The sequence below is a fragment of the Desarmillaria tabescens genome, assembly GCF_030435595.1.
Source record: "Desarmillaria tabescens strain CCBAS 213 chromosome Unknown EV420scaffold_38, whole genome shotgun sequence".
Taxonomy (NCBI): Eukaryota; Fungi; Basidiomycota; class Agaricomycetes; order Agaricales; family Physalacriaceae; genus Desarmillaria; species Desarmillaria tabescens.
The window spans coordinates 1-14,444 of NW_026848337.1; the positions used below are offsets into that span (position 1 = coordinate 1).

Here is a 14,444-nt window from a genome sequence, read left to right on the forward strand (position 1 = left end):
GGCTTATGTCAACGAGTCAATCTCTGAGTGACAGTCTCAGTCTGAGCTGAAACCGGGCGCACGTGACTGGTTGCCGCCACTGCCGGCTTCGCACCGTGAACTTTCCTCTTCCTCCCTTCTGACTCCCGAATTGGCGACATGGACATCGATATTAAGCCCATTGCTTCGCCTCCTGTGACAACTAGAAGGACCGCTCTTCCTTATCCTGGGAACACCGATGGCCCTCCACCGAAACCGAATATTCCGACCCAAACCACTGGCGAAGAGGCCAATGGCAATGGTACGCTGAAGCTAGTGACGCCAACATCGCTTCCGGGTAAGGCTGCTGCAGGGCCTTCCTCTGGGCTAACATTGCCTGAGGCTGAATGGTCGTTGCACATCACGGATGCGCTGAGCTACCTGGATACACTCAGAGTCCAGTTCAAAGATAATCCAGAGGTTTACAATCATTTTTTGGATATCATGAAGGATTTCAGAACCCAAGCGTGCGTCCGAGTATCGTTTGACTCTAGCATTCTCATTTATCTTATTCCCTCAGCGTTGATATCCCTGGCACCATGCAACGGGTAGTGCGACTGTTTCATGGATACCCTATGCTCATCAGAGGATTCAACACATTTCTTCCAACTGGGTATCGCATAGATCTATCTGCAGATCCGAACACAGTCACCATCACTATTCCCCAAGGAAACTACTGAGTACCTCGCGGATTCATTTCCCCTGGTCGTCCATTTCCCCTGTTGTCCTATGTATCCTTCAACCTCTGTTGGCTCTGTAAAATCATTGCGGCATGGCAGCCGACCCTCGCTATCCTAGGTCGCAATCTGTAACGGTCACGATCTTAGTCCGAGAGCGATGGATGTATTCCTTACTTTATACTCATGTCCCGCTGCTACAACTTCCATTACTTCTCACAATGAGCTATCGAGGCCGTAGGTGTAATTTACTTTTATTTGCCTGAGCTGTATCTATTTTGCCTGGATGAACATTAAGACCCTGGACATAATTCCTCCGTTCCATGCCCAAGAACGTACTCAAACTCCGTCCCATTCAGTGACAGCCTAGTGAAATATCGATAGATATTCTTCTCTCGGCGGGTTCCACTCCTCGATTCGCATCTCCAAATTGTTCCCAACAAGTTTTTCGATTGTCTCTGCGGCGCTATACACGTTTGGCATCCACCTGCATTGTAGTTCAACCGTTTTTATCATACCCATATCACGGCGGGAGCGTATCATGTCCGGCATGGGATACCACACCTCCATCTCCGCAGATATCGTTAAGCAAAGAATAAGATGGCGTAGATTGGGCAGGACAGAGGGAGGAGTGAGGGCCTTGGCAACTTGGCCGAACCGTTCATCAATCTCAAGTTTAAGGCGAGAGATGGTAGAACATGCCTCCAGTGAGAGCATATTGCCGATCGAGGCTATGGGCTCCGAATGAAACGCTGTCGCGGGCATAATGCAACTCAAACTCTCGAGATGGCATCCCGATCGATAAAAAAAAGAAGTGATATATGCTGATACTGGCGGAGAATGGGATATGGTCAGACTTTTGAGGGAAGGGGCAGTTAGGAAGCAGAGTATATCTGCGTGATTCACATAGAGATGACGCAGCTCGGCTACAACCACCAGCCCAGATTGGCGTTGGTCAAACGAAACCCGGAAGGCCATAAGATGACATGTTCTGAGCTTGGGTAAGTGGGAGAGGAGCTTCAAATCTTCCGGACAGGTGATACGCCCGGAATAATGAATTATTGAGGGCGGTAACCTCACTTCGTGGATCCCTTGTATTGGAATGGCTGCCTTCCAGAGCTGTGGGGCATTCAAGAATACGTCCAAATGATAATCAGGGCTGCGGTCACCGTTGATATATATTTCAATCGTCTGCAGGGCGGGAAGATGCAATATAGATTCTAGGTGATGCTTATAATCCGCTTCGATGGAAATGTACGCATGTTCCCAGCGATAGCAGGATTGAACGAGAAGAGAGATGATTTCACCGTTGTCTGTCAGCGCATTCTTTTCACAGACAGCCCAAAGACTGAGAGGATGTTCCCCTGTGCGCTCGAGATAGGTCTGCAACATCTCCCGAGCGTGCTTAGCGAAAGGGGACTGCACCACAATGTTCCGAGCCCAAGACACAGGAGAGGTGTGTAATGTATCCCTCCAAAGCCCACAGGTGCGACTTAAAACCCAAAGAGGCCATGATAGGTTTAGACTATGGCAAGCCAGTATCTTTGTCAATCTGTTATCCTGCCACCAAGCGTCGCAAACGAGATGGAAGATTCGATGAGAATATCTCGGGGGAGACGACGGATGGGAGCATATGTGGAGGAGCGATTACTCAGGGCTTTCAGGACTGGTCGTCGGCGCATCCGGATCCCTTCAAGCTGGGAATCATACAAAGACCGTAGCCGTTCTAGTTCAGCGATTTCGGCATTGATCAGGGCATGGTCAGAGTCGAGCAATGGCCGTGAGCCGTGTAGAATTTGAGAAACGAGGCTGTCGGAGCTTTGGATAGTTTTGAGGGTTGGTATCTGTGGCTCGGGGGGAAGGAAGTTGATGAATCCGCAATTGCTGCAGGCTAGGCAGGACATATTGTCGAGAATTTGGGAGATCTTGGACGAAGATAAACTAGAATAGGTAAGCGATTCACGTGACGGTTGTAGCCTGTACCGGTCCGACTTCTAGAAACACTCTTTTCTCCGTTCGTCTCTTTGCCTGATTGTACTTGAGATGCACCGCCAGCTACCTTTAAGCAAAAACGGTTTAATGTTTGCATAGGACACTATCTAACGGAAGCCTTCGGGTCATGTTTATTCGGTCTTGACGATGCCCTGGCTCCTTGGGTTCTCCCTAGAATATTTCACACCGACACTCAGTGCTAGCCGGCAGTTCGATTCTTCAAAATGACCCTGATATTGGTATGTACTACGAGATATATGAACACTGATAAACCGCTAGTACAATGCCATGAAAGGAGACGAAGAATAGGAAGAAAGTAATGGACACGATTATGGGCTAGGCATATGGACGTCAGGATCATCGACGACGGCTAGTCCTGGACAAAGTAAATCTCACCTGAACTCGACAATCGAAGTCTAATACGCTCCCTCCAGTCCTACGACACGTTTACTCACTGCAAAGATGAACATTCAGCATAAGGACGCTCAAGACTGCGATAATCATCGACTCACAGGAGGGAGAGGGTGATGTCGCCGTTGACCTTGGCCTGGATGGCGATCTCCACTTCGAGGTTGAGGTCAAGACGGAGCTTCAAAGCTTCCTTGGGAGCGACGGTGCCCTCGTTGGAGCGGGTAGCGACGGATGTAGTGGTTTGTGGGGCAGACATGTTTTGCTGAGGAGTACGTCCTTTTGGTGAGGCTTTTATACGAGAATCATCTAACCCAGGGTATCCGCAGGATGTGAATGAGGGTATCCTCGCACCATGATGCACTCTAACAAGTCGGGTGCCTTGTCTAAGCAACTTGACTTTTTTCGTCTCGAAGCTATTGTAGTAAGCCCTACGTAACGGCTCTTATTTCATAATAAACACACTGCAGATTCGGATTCTTCATTGACATGCGTCTGCGACTCGGGTCTTCTCATAGACCAATCAAGTAGAATGCAAGCCGTGCAGATACGCTATAGCATGCCGTTAGCGCTATGCGTGTTGGTAAGAATATACTCACCTGTATTGGTGCTCCTAGGCCCAGAACTCCAAGCAAAGGTCTACATCGTGCCAGGAACACCTAACATTAACATGATTGCGACCATCATCACCTACTTGCCACCTTCTGCAATTTTACTGAGTTTCTGTCATCAGTTCCGTACCGACGCACTTCTCTGTTGCATCTTTGGAAAGAATTTTGGAAGATGCTATCGCAATTTTGGATTCTATGCACTCTGTCCCGTCGTTCTGAACACCCAATTGTGACAGGCCAGACTCCCAAGATCAGAAGTCACATAGAACCAAAGCACCGCAGCTGCTCACGAAGCTGTACTGTTGTCAAAGGCCGTGTTCTTGGTCCATCCCCGAAGCTCATGATCTTTTCGCAGCCCTACTGCGACAAATTACAGCAGCGCGATGCTCGCCCTGCTGCTTTTCTTTTTTCCCACTGCTTCCAAATCAGATATCTCAAACACCGATAGCTAGAGCGGCAAACCCGTGAATAATATGGTAATCATCACACTCGGGAATGCGCTGGGTCGACAAAGCCCTTCTTTTGCTTCGGGACAATCCGAGCGGTCTCTGGCAGCCGTTTGTTCCTTTATGGGCTTTGGGATTTGTGACGTGATCTCCAGCTCCCGCGGAGGTCCAGTCTTCTCTGCTCTACTTACTTACTGCGGCTTTGGCCGCCTCTGAGTTTGAAGGGTGAAGTAAAGCAGGTTCGACCCGGGGAAGTGGGTTCACAGCGTCTATTGGCAGCATGTAACGCGGCCTGCCGGCAATCTTCTGGAAATGCCAAGGTAAGCTCTCCCTGGTGAGACGGATACTGGCTCATACTCAATATACACCTAGGCCACCGGGACTGAATGATGGCCATAATATCTGATGTGCTTCTTTTTTTAAACCTTGCTCCTGTCATCGCGGGCGGATACCAGAGTCTGGACACACAGTGAGTCCAACAGTTTGATCGGTTGCTTTAGGATACATATTCATGGAATGAGGTCCTAGTAGTACGCGCTGGACCCTGGGACCGGCATCCTGGACAATACAGTGACCCAAGCAACGACGTGTTTATGATATTCATAGCCGCCGTAACTTTGTGCGAGTTTCAAGGCTCCTACCTGTAATACAGGTACCGTGTTTGTCATCAGCTGCTCTATGCCGGGGAACCCGTTTCACTCCCACCCATATTATTCTCGAACGTGGACTCTATGTTCAGGAATTCGGCACTTTCTTATCAGTGTACCAACCGTATGCAGTGGCGCAATCGTCTCACGTTGACCGCGCTGGTAGCATCTATCCGTTTTCGTATACACGTATCACCAGGCCTCTGGTTCTATTTTAGTGCTCATTTTCAGTCAATTCGCGTCTCTAGCGAAGTGAACGAGTACGCTTTGTACAAGTAAATATGAATCCCAACATAACAACCGGACCTGACTTGGTGGCTCCGAGTTTTCCCTTTATGATCGATAGGTTTTCTGTGGCAGACGCCCAGATGCTGAAGCCAACTAGTGTCAAAGTAATTTAAAGGACTGAAATAGAACATGAATGTATACTACATAGCAATTAAATTTGTCTTGGGGTAAACCGATAACCATCGTGAGTAGCGAAATGAATTGATAATCAGGCGCGAGACGGACGATGAGAGCTAGTACGGTAACGTTGGACTTGAGTCTAACACGGTCTGGAGGCTCCCTTGCGGGACGTCAGCGAAGATTCACATACAACCTACGACACACGTAAGTCCTCTTGCCAAGATCCCCAGTTCGTCATTATTAAGTGGCAGTGGCAGAGCAATGGTCGTAACCCGCGTAGAAGCTAGGACTTTTGAAAGAAGGTTTCCAGATCGGCACATAGTTTCAAGGATTTCGTCGTTGTGCTGGGTTAACATGAAGAGAAAAGACGCATCCTTTTTTGACGGAAACCTGCCAAGCCTCGAGTGGGAATGTCGGTGTAAGACGTGGGATAAACCAGGAGACCAGCCATAATTTCGCTGGAGCTGGGACTGCTGGGACAGATGTGGTAGGACAATCAGCACTGGGAGTTTCCAGGAGTTGAAGGCGGATAAATCGGAAGCAGGAGTTCGAAGGCGAAGCTGAAGTCGTGAACAAATAACCAAGTTCATTCCAAGAGAGTACAGTGTTTGTTCGGAAGGAGAAACCGCAACCAACAGCCGGATTGCAGCTGGAAAGTCCGACGTCCCGTGAGTCGGCGTGACGGCTGGATCATTGCTTACCATTTGCGTTTCATCAGAAATTCGTGTCTGTCTTAGCCAGAGCCTCTCCTCTCCGCCTGCTTGGAGGTCAAAATTTTTACTAGTGATATGTTGAAGACACAGGAATTCATTGATAGCGGCCAACATGACTTTTTTGTTGCAGGACTTGGCGGTGTTCAAGTTATTACCTTCTGGAATAACGACTTCGTCTAGCATGTTTCGCTTATTTGGTGTCGCCGCAACTGCTAAGGCAAGCCACAGCGGGCAAGGACCACTTGTTTCTGTTGGGAAAGGTCCGCATTTCTCACTGAAGCTTGGACTTGGAATGAATATCTACGTCGAAGGTGAATTCACTCGACATCCTCGGCATATCTGAAATATTTTCCCCTTTGAGTAGCAGTTCTCTAGCTTCGGATGAGACTACAGCTGGACGCTCTCAGGATTCCCCTGTACCGTATGAGACTGACGGTCCCGCCTGGATCGTATTTGGTTACCGCCACTTGAAGGCTCCCTCGCAGATTACGCTTGGCTACAAGCCTCCCTCTTGGGCTTGTTCTCAGTGATGTTTCAATGTGACGTCCTTCTACTTTGCCAGGATATTCACTTACGGGCCAAAGAAATATAAAAAGGCTACGAAATTGCCCACATTCTCCAGACAAACCATCTCCGTCTACCAACTCAGCTAGCTCATCGACCACAATGCGTTTCTCAATTGCCACTCTTATCCCTCTCGCTGTTCTCGCAGTCTCCGTCCTCTCGACGTCCGCTCAGGCCAGGGACGGCGGTGTCGATCGCAAGGGCAAGGACCATCGCAATGACGGCGGCAGCAAGGACTACCACTATGGCAAGGGTCGCAAGGACTGCACCTGGGAGCCTGTGTTTGAGCACAAGAAAGATTTCAAGGGGTGGAATAAGGGCAAGTACACCCCTTACGACCACAATGTGATTTGTGTATACTTCCTTCATTTCTTCCCTTTCGTTCTTTGCGTCTTGTAATCAGACGGAAAGAACATCTTTGATCCTGTAGCACCAAAGAGTGATTACATAGAATCTGATCTCGATGCATGGACCCAAGTAACAACTGATATTGGTATGTACTAGCCAGTAAAACGATACAACGTTAGGCGAAAGGAAGGAAGCTATATGCTGGTTAACGATTGTCAAGAAGGCGGATGTCACTGAAAGCCGACAAAGTCACTATAATACTGTCTCTCCAATCTCGTGGTATGTTTACTTGCCGTGAAATCAAACGATCAACTGGAAGAACGCACGACTACAATAGATAATGGCTCACAAGTTCACAGGAGGGAGAAGGCCATGTCGCCATCGATCTGACTTCAATGTTACATCAAGACTAACCCCAAATCGTCCCGTGGTGGCTGCCCGATCCGCATCTCAAAGTCGTCCACAGTAAGAGCTCGGATATCTTCTTCCATATAATTCTCATACTGATCTCCCTCAAATTGCACCTCAACCAATTTCAGCACTCCCGCATCACGGCGAGAGCGTACCACGTGAAGTATGGCAAACCATTCGTCCTCTGAAGGATGTGATAGACACAGGACGAGATGGTGTAGATTCGGTGGAAAAGAATAAGAGGCGAGGTCTTCGGTAACGTCGATTATTGGTGAAGGCAGCTCAAGTTTGAGGCGAGAGATGGTAGAACATGCTTCCAATGTGAGAATTTCGTTGATTTTGGCCAATGACCCAAATATGGTCCTGCCGATGCTCAGACTCTCGAGATGACATCTCGATCGATGAAGGAAACGGGTAACAGATTCTTGTGCAGAGGATGTCCAGGCCAATTCTCCGGTATCGCTAACGGCCAAACTACTGAGAAACGGTGTAGTTAGGGTGTCGAGAACATCCGCATCCTCAACACAGAGGTGACGAAGCTGCGCCACAACCACAGGCGCCAACTCCGCGTCTTGACACATCCAAAGGACAGACGTTCTGAGGTTCGGTAGCTGGGAAAGAAGGTGTAAATCTTCTGAACAAGTGATACCCCCACTATAATGGGTTATCCCAGGCGGCAACCTCATCTGATGGATCCCTTGCCCGTAAACAGTTGCTTGCCGTAGCTGCGGGGCAGCCACGCACATGTTCGGGTGATAATCAGGATCATCGCCATCATCGATACATAATGCAATCGTCTGCAGGGCTGGAAACTGCGATATAGATTCAAAGTGGTGCATGTGATGTTTGTCAATGGTAATGACCAGGTTCTTCCACCGTTGGCAGGATTGAACAAGCAGTGACATGATTTCATCTTCTCTTTCCCGTTGGGTCTCTGCGAACCTGAAGAAGACCCTCAGGTTAAAGAGATGTTCGCCTATGCGCTCGAGATAGGTCTGCAATATCTCGTTAGCGTGGTAGGAGAAGGGGGACTTCACCACAATATTCCGAGCCCAAGACGCTGGAGATGTGTGCAACGTATTCCTCCAAAGCCCACAAACACGGCCTAAAACCCAAAGAGGACCGGATAGATCTAGACTATTGGCACGCTCTATTGCAAGGGTTGGTGCTCCGTTGGGCCTCATGTACCAAGAATCACAAACAAGGTGGAAGATTTCAATGAGAATATCTCGGGGAAGACGACGAATGGGTGCATAAACCGATTTGCGACTTTCGAGGGCTTCCAGGACTGCACGTCGCCGCAACCGGATCTCTTGAAATTGGGCATCACACAAGGAATGCAACTGCTCCAGCTCGACGATTTCGGAATTGAGTAAGGCATGGTCAGAGTCGAGCAGCGGTCGTGACCCGCGTAGAATTTGTGAAACGAGATTGTCGGAGCTATGGATGGCTTTGGTATTTTGGAGGGGTGGCTCGAGAGGAAGAAGGTCGATGAATCCACAGTTGCGGCACGACATGAAGGCAAGATGCAAGAGCCTGAATAGCACGTGGTCTCACTCATTGCTTACCACCCTCATCTGTTTGTCCTGCTGTTGATTCCTGCGTGTTTTTTCGCGTTATTCCTCCGTCTGGTCTCAAATTTTTCTCTTCAAGAAATCGTGGTCTGATGGGCCCGAAGCTGGAGAGGAATTGAACAGAAAATTGTGAGGACTGCATACCGACTGGGTCGCGATGTGATTGTTGGTGAGTGTCTCTTCGTCTCTTGTTCACTGTATTCAACATTCACCTAGACACCATCAATCAGTCGCGCTATGGCTATCGTCTTGTTGCTATCACGAGGCTCAAATTCCTGACTTTCGTCCTCAATGTCCCTCACATGTCGAGTCATTTTCTGTCTCGTTCTGCTCCGAAAGTCTCCATGTATTCCAAGGCCCTTATCGTTTCTCCCTGCAATATACCTCATCTCAGTTCGCCGAAAGATTGTTCTCGAGGACAGTTGCGTCTAACTTCAAGAAGCAGTTCCCTGTATGCGCGTGCATCGCTTGGGAGGTTGCCTGCAGGTGTTTGTGGAGCCAGGTTCCCTACTTTTGTGGTGGAAGTGAAGCTAGGTGATGAACTTGTTAGATTTCGTCGCATGCATGAGGTGCAAAGTGCAGTTGTTCTCACTACTGGTAAATAACCTTTTCGACATTTTCTGCTGTCGGACTGAAAGTTTATTCGGATAGACACTAACCCCAGCGTTCTTACCTCGACCTCGGCTGTTCGTATCATATCCAGGAGAAGAAATCATATCATCATCCAATAGCTATCGCCATTTCTCTTCCCTGCACGAGTTTCCAGCGGCTGGGTTTTCTTGTTGTTGCCGGAATTCATATTTTCCTGTACTCTTTGGACACCGAGGACGCGCACTCATGGGTGCATGGATCCGATGGTAGTAGTTAGCGTGGAGTTCGGCTCTCCCGAGGTGCCTTCTTCTCTTCGTATGCTCTCAGAGATAGTTCGACATCTTCCCAGCACGATAAATTGGCAGATTTTTTCGATATGTCCTCCCCTTAAGTTGGCTCGGACACCGGCGTCATACCTTTTCACAAGAAACCACGATAGCCAGTCTGAGCTGTCCGGGAGATGCTTGCCAGCGTATTCTGAGAGCAAGACATCTCGTTGTCATTGATGTTGTCTGTAATGACTTGTCCCTGATTCCTTGAATCTGAATAGGACCTTGAACACAGATCTGAAGCCTGTATACGACAAGAATTATTGGCAGCTTTAGCTTTTTTGGGTCTGTGTGTAGGCCTACCCGACAAAATGACGTTTCATACCACACTAGTGTGAGCGCGACATCAACGCAATCGCCGATTTCATTCTGTATTTTGCAAAGGGCCATTCTTATCTTTATTTTGGTTCACAATTTCATGCGCTTTTTCTTTGCTTAACGCATGCGGGAGCAATTTGGAGTCACTCGTAAAGACAGCAGCAAGGTGTACGATTTCAAGCAAACCGAAGAACTACGGCATGTATCATTCCTAGCTACAAGCAATGAAGTCCATGACTCATGCATGGTAGTTGAGACGAATATCAGAATTTGGACGTTGAGCGAGCACGGAACTGGGTAGTGACTAAAGAAATAGAATATAGGACGAGTGAGGAATGAACGCGGTCGGTTAAAACAAACAACAAGGATGAGTTTTTTTGAGATATTTGAATAAGGATGCTGTCGGTGAAAACAATGAATGTGTCGGAAAGGCGCTAGCTGGTGGCGCTGACTAGAAAAAGGGACAGCAGTGAGGGAATGTTACAGAGTACTATCATTAGACATACAGCTGCGATGTGCAATTCTCTCATCAAGCCACGGTAACGGCAACCGTGAACTCAGCGCCGGGTACGGTCCCTGCCGCTTTGTTAATATTGAGATTTCCATCGTTGAAGTTCATGGTGGCCCCAATGACGTTGTTGAGGTTGATGGTGTATGGTCCTGGTATAGCGAACGATGCTGAAGCATGTACGGGTAGTTGGGTGATAGCGCCGCCGGGGTCACTGATAACGCCATCTACGGTCCCGGCGTTGGTGATGGTGAATGAGGTTACCGCAATAAAAACGCTCATGATAGTTGTCTGGCAAGGAACGTTCTTCAGTATCGCAGGTAATCTTTGAGGATAATAGCTGCATACCTTGGAAGTGAAGTTGGCTATCGGGTGCTGTCAGAGATATAAAGTGAGAGAGAGCATGGTAAGAGAATAGGACATACAAGTCAAACAAAGATGCGGGAGGTGCTTGACGCTGTGGAAGGGAACAGGATGGGAGAGCTTATATATCTTAACGAAGAGAATTTTGCTGTAGATCCCAGCAAGTTTTATTAATTAAGAAAATACGGATCGGAAACATTTCTCGCAGGCCTGTATATGGACAGACCAGTCAGTTTAGGAGGTAGCTGTCTCAGAATGAGTGAAATTTGCCCCATACCACGTCCGAAATCCAATGTTTCCCAGGAAATGTGATTTGGGAGCACATAAAATCACCAAGTCTACTTCGACTTTGTCCGCAAATTCTGGCTGACTATAAATTATTTCCCGTTGTCTCGGTGCGAGAATAAAGCGTGGTTGAATCACTCAAGGAAGATCCAGCTCGTACTCGTACCTGTCAGAGGCGCTATATTCAAAGTACCGGGCGTCTATTGAGTGTCTTCGAGCTTCTTCAAGCTAGCTTGCTAAGGAGAGAGCTGAGCATGCAGCAGTTACATCTCACGATTGAGGAACCCACAGTGGGAGTACCGAGCCCTCCAATCCTCTCGTGACTACCATGATGAGTATGCGAGAGCAAGTCAAAGAGTCGGACCTTATGATGAATGCAACTGGTGACTCTGCTAGATGATCATGGATGATCTTTGACCAAAGACATCCAGGATGAAGAACATACTTGATGTCACCGAGACCTGACGCATAAACGAGGGGTGGGCTGAAGAACTGGGCACCATATGTATAACTGAGTATGGGGCGCTTTGGACAATTCAGACTCCATGAGCAAATATAGCGATGTCAACCACCCACCATGTGCCTTAGTCAGTCAAAACCGACACACTGAAGCTCAGCTTTTTTGTGCTGGCACCTAGAGTTTCATCCTCTGGACTATTGCAATCGCGACTTACTGTCAATCTTCCTGCTTAAACCATCCAATGATGGAGCAACGACGGCAGTGTGTATTGGTTGGTACCTACAAGTTGTACTTCTCAAAATGAGCAATCAGGAGATGCAACCGATGTATCCCAGAGGCTCAAGACTAGCCCGGCCCTAAAAGCAGTAGAAGCTGGTGTATCAAGTGCTGGTGCCACGATCATGATGGCGACACGACGTGCCCTAGCACAACATGGCCGTGATGACATCCAAAACAGACGAAAGTTGGCAACTAAAACTTGAGTACTGATAGACAAACTTCATATTCTTAAATAAACATACCCGACTTGGAGATGCTTTAAGGAGAATATGGCTGATTTGGCGAACTTGAGTTGGAACAGCTGACGGTGACTTGAAAGTTTGACCTTCTATCAGGATCTGTCAGAACTAGGCCAGCCTGTGCTGGCAGCTGGAATGTTTCCCAAGCCCTTCATTCACATAGAGCATTTGTGCCCTTCTTCTCATTTGAGATCCGGGGAAAGGTGCCTTCTCACTTGCACTACTGGTAGGAAACTGGACCTGGAGTATTGTGATCTGTTACTAGAATAAGCTGAAGAAAATCGAGGTTCAGACTTACGGAATTACTGAGTCCCAGAACTTCAGTAACTCGTGATATATTCCTTATAGACTATCCGTTTAAGTTCTTACATTGCAATGGCATCCAGCGCCGTTATCCTGTAGCACAACCTTTCGATAAATACGCAATCAGGTCGCGCAATCAACGAATTACCTAGATGGTACTTACAAATGCATTTCACATCAGGGTCTATGAATATCGGTCTGGGTGAGGCATGGGCGCTTATCTGAAAAGGCGCCAAAAATATTCCAGACTTAAGCACAAGCACACACCGTGTCTTTTTTACTCCAACTCCATCATTCAATTCATATGCCACATGAGAGTCCTTCTGGAGAAGAGGCGATGGCTGTTGGCAGACGCTTGCCTGCCAGCACAAGTCACCCGACTCTGAAAGATGCTCGCTGGTTTTGAACAGCCAACGATAGCAGCATGAGTTTCTCACAGTCAGAAGCTACACGAACAAGCGCAGAAGGTACTATCATCTGGTGGTTGATTTTTCTAGCACGACAACATTGAACCACGCCTCGAGGATTTATAGACACTAGAACCCGAGTGGAAACCAGCAATGAACCCGGCAGACAGGGTAATCCGAGCAGATGATATAGACTGCTGCGAAACGGAATAGCCGAGTGAATAGGCATGCCATGCCGGAAGTGGACCGCTGAGGAATAAGGGAGGGCTTAAGTTTCCAAGATCCACAGGTAGAGCTTAGGTCCGGTTAGACCAGGTTTCCATCTGCACCGGCACATTTAGGGATAAGAATAGATAGAAGAGACATTGCGCTTGCATTTGTTTGCGCGTACAACAAGGAGATTTGAGAAGGTGAACATGTACAGGTGGCAAAATGAGTCCAAATTAGATATCGGAAGAGAATACATCCAGCGGTCCTTTAACCTACTGTAACAGTCACCTGCGTCCATATTTGACTGGCAGAAGAAAGCGTTTACTCACGAGGTAGAAGGTTCAAGTTGGAAGCAAGTTGGCAGACTCGAAGAGCGTCCCGGGCCGGGCTTGCGATTGGGTGCTGACGAAGCAGAGATGGTCCAATCAATCCACTGTCCAGTTTTCCAGTTTTAAGAGAACGTCTTCAGTCCAGCATCACTACGCCCGAAACCGCAAAGTCTTTGACTTGTATTAATTACTATGAATTCTCATCTCTTTCCGTCTCTCTCTTAACTCGATGTCTCATATCGATGCTAATGCAAGCGGCTATTACATAGCCAGCAGGCATGAATGCTGTGTCAAAGTGAATTCGGTCATGGAAACAATACATATATGAAAGGTGTGCGGCGTGCCACAGTCCAATTCCGAAGCTCATCATCCTGTTTCAGCTGACTTTTACGACCGTCTTCCATCCTGTTACCCTTCCGGTTGTGGAGATCAAAAGAAAACCCAAGACTGCGACATCCGACAACAGATGTATTCCATCACTGGCACGTCGGACCATCAAGTCAAGCTGAAAACCAACAATCATCTTCAAGAATGTGTTTATCTGGCCATCTAACGCTCGTGACAACAAAATTTACAGTCTCGAGAGACTTATTACGCGAATGGGATACGGGGCGTATCTAATGGTGCTCGTTGGTGAGTGATCTATCTAAGATTTCTAGCTGTCGTACTCAAAGAAGTTTCAGATACGCGTTAGATCATGATTGCTGTCCATGGTGGATGTGTTACACATGCCCGGATTCCGAGCCAGAATATAAACAAGTGACTGAGCAGCTAACTTAACACGAGTCCTGTGACTTCTATGCAAGTACTAGCCTGGGCTTGGGGAGTTGGGGACGCTCTACGTTTGCTGAGGTGTTAGGGAACTTCTAGTTAGTAACATCATCGACTAGAACTGCTCGTAGTACTCACACGAACCTAGGTACTCAATTACCAACACGCCCAGATTATGCTTCATCCATTCACTCGAGAGACAATTCGTTCTCGCATCTTCAATCTCCACAAATCA

General features: G+C 47.9%; 6 protein-coding genes across 6 annotated transcripts; 2 read left to right on the forward strand and 4 right to left on the reverse strand.

Annotated features, from left to right (window-relative positions):
- On the forward strand, positions 1-919 carry EV420DRAFT_773602 (paired amphipathic helix). The gene is made up of 2 exons (XM_060483413.1): positions 1-485; positions 539-919. Exons 1-2 carry the CDS (start codon positions 139-141, stop codon positions 696-698), a joined length of 507 nt encoding a protein of 168 aa, XP_060326822.1. The 5' UTR covers positions 1-138; the 3' UTR covers positions 699-919.
- Positions 920-3,116: 2,197 nt separating this feature from the next.
- Positions 3,117-3,357, reverse strand: EV420DRAFT_1564481 (uncharacterized protein; the record flags this gene model as incomplete). Its single annotated transcript, XM_060473978.1, has 2 exons — positions 3,117-3,141; positions 3,200-3,357. Coding segments are annotated over 2 exons (158 nt in total), but the record flags the coding sequence as incomplete, so codon positions are not given.
- Positions 3,358-5,190: 1,833 nt separating this feature from the next.
- EV420DRAFT_773613 (uncharacterized protein) lies at positions 5,191-6,345 on the reverse strand. Its single transcript, XM_060483414.1, has one exon. The coding sequence runs from the start codon at positions 6,101-6,103 to the stop codon at positions 5,390-5,392; it is 714 nt and encodes a 237-aa protein (XP_060326824.1). The 5' UTR covers positions 6,104-6,345; the 3' UTR covers positions 5,191-5,389.
- A 241-nt stretch (positions 6,346-6,586) lies between these two features.
- Positions 6,587-6,914, forward strand: EV420DRAFT_1646859 (uncharacterized protein; the record flags this gene model as incomplete). The annotated part of the gene is made up of 2 exons (XM_060477965.1): positions 6,587-6,829; positions 6,888-6,914. 2 exons carry the CDS (start codon positions 6,587-6,589, stop codon positions 6,912-6,914), a joined length of 270 nt encoding a protein of 89 aa, XP_060326825.1.
- Positions 6,915-6,945: 31 nt separating this feature from the next.
- On the reverse strand, positions 6,946-8,796 carry EV420DRAFT_1750614 (uncharacterized protein). Its single transcript, XM_060480334.1, has 2 exons — positions 7,182-8,796; positions 6,946-7,120 (listed from the first exon to the last, which is right to left on the reverse strand). Exon 1 carries the CDS (start codon positions 8,758-8,760, stop codon positions 7,231-7,233), a length of 1,530 nt encoding a protein of 509 aa, XP_060326826.1. The 5' UTR covers positions 8,761-8,796; the 3' UTR covers positions 6,946-7,120; positions 7,182-7,230.
- Positions 8,797-10,209: 1,413 nt separating this feature from the next.
- On the reverse strand, positions 10,210-11,107 carry EV420DRAFT_1564497 (uncharacterized protein). Its single transcript, XM_060473979.1, has 4 exons — positions 10,989-11,107; positions 10,912-10,938; positions 10,562-10,854; positions 10,210-10,506 (listed from the first exon to the last, which is right to left on the reverse strand). The coding sequence occupies exon 3, from the start codon at positions 10,843-10,845 to the stop codon at positions 10,585-10,587; it is 261 nt and encodes an 86-aa protein (XP_060326827.1). The 5' UTR covers positions 10,846-10,854; positions 10,912-10,938; positions 10,989-11,107; the 3' UTR covers positions 10,210-10,506; positions 10,562-10,584.
- Between the last annotated feature and the right edge of the window lie 3,337 nt (positions 11,108-14,444).

Excerpts from the sequence above, each read along its gene's own strand:
- EV420DRAFT_1564497 (XM_060473979.1), bottom strand. The coding sequence starts at position 10,845 with ATGAGCGTTTTTATTGCGGTAACCTCATTCACCATCACCAACGCCGGG.
- EV420DRAFT_773602 (XM_060483413.1), top strand. The coding sequence starts at position 139 with ATGGACATCGATATTAAGCCCATTGCTTCGCCTCCTGTGACAACTAGA. Across the intron at positions 486-538 it reads AAGGATTTCAGAACCCAAGC|CGTTGATATCCCTGGCACCA; the intron begins GTGCGTCCGAGT and ends TTATTCCCTCAG.
- EV420DRAFT_1750614 (XM_060480334.1), bottom strand. The coding sequence starts at position 8,760 with ATGTCGTGCCGCAACTGTGGATTCATCGACCTTCTTCCTCTCGAGCCA.
- EV420DRAFT_773613 (XM_060483414.1), bottom strand. The coding sequence starts at position 6,103 with ATGCTAGACGAAGTCGTTATTCCAGAAGGTAATAACTTGAACACCGCC.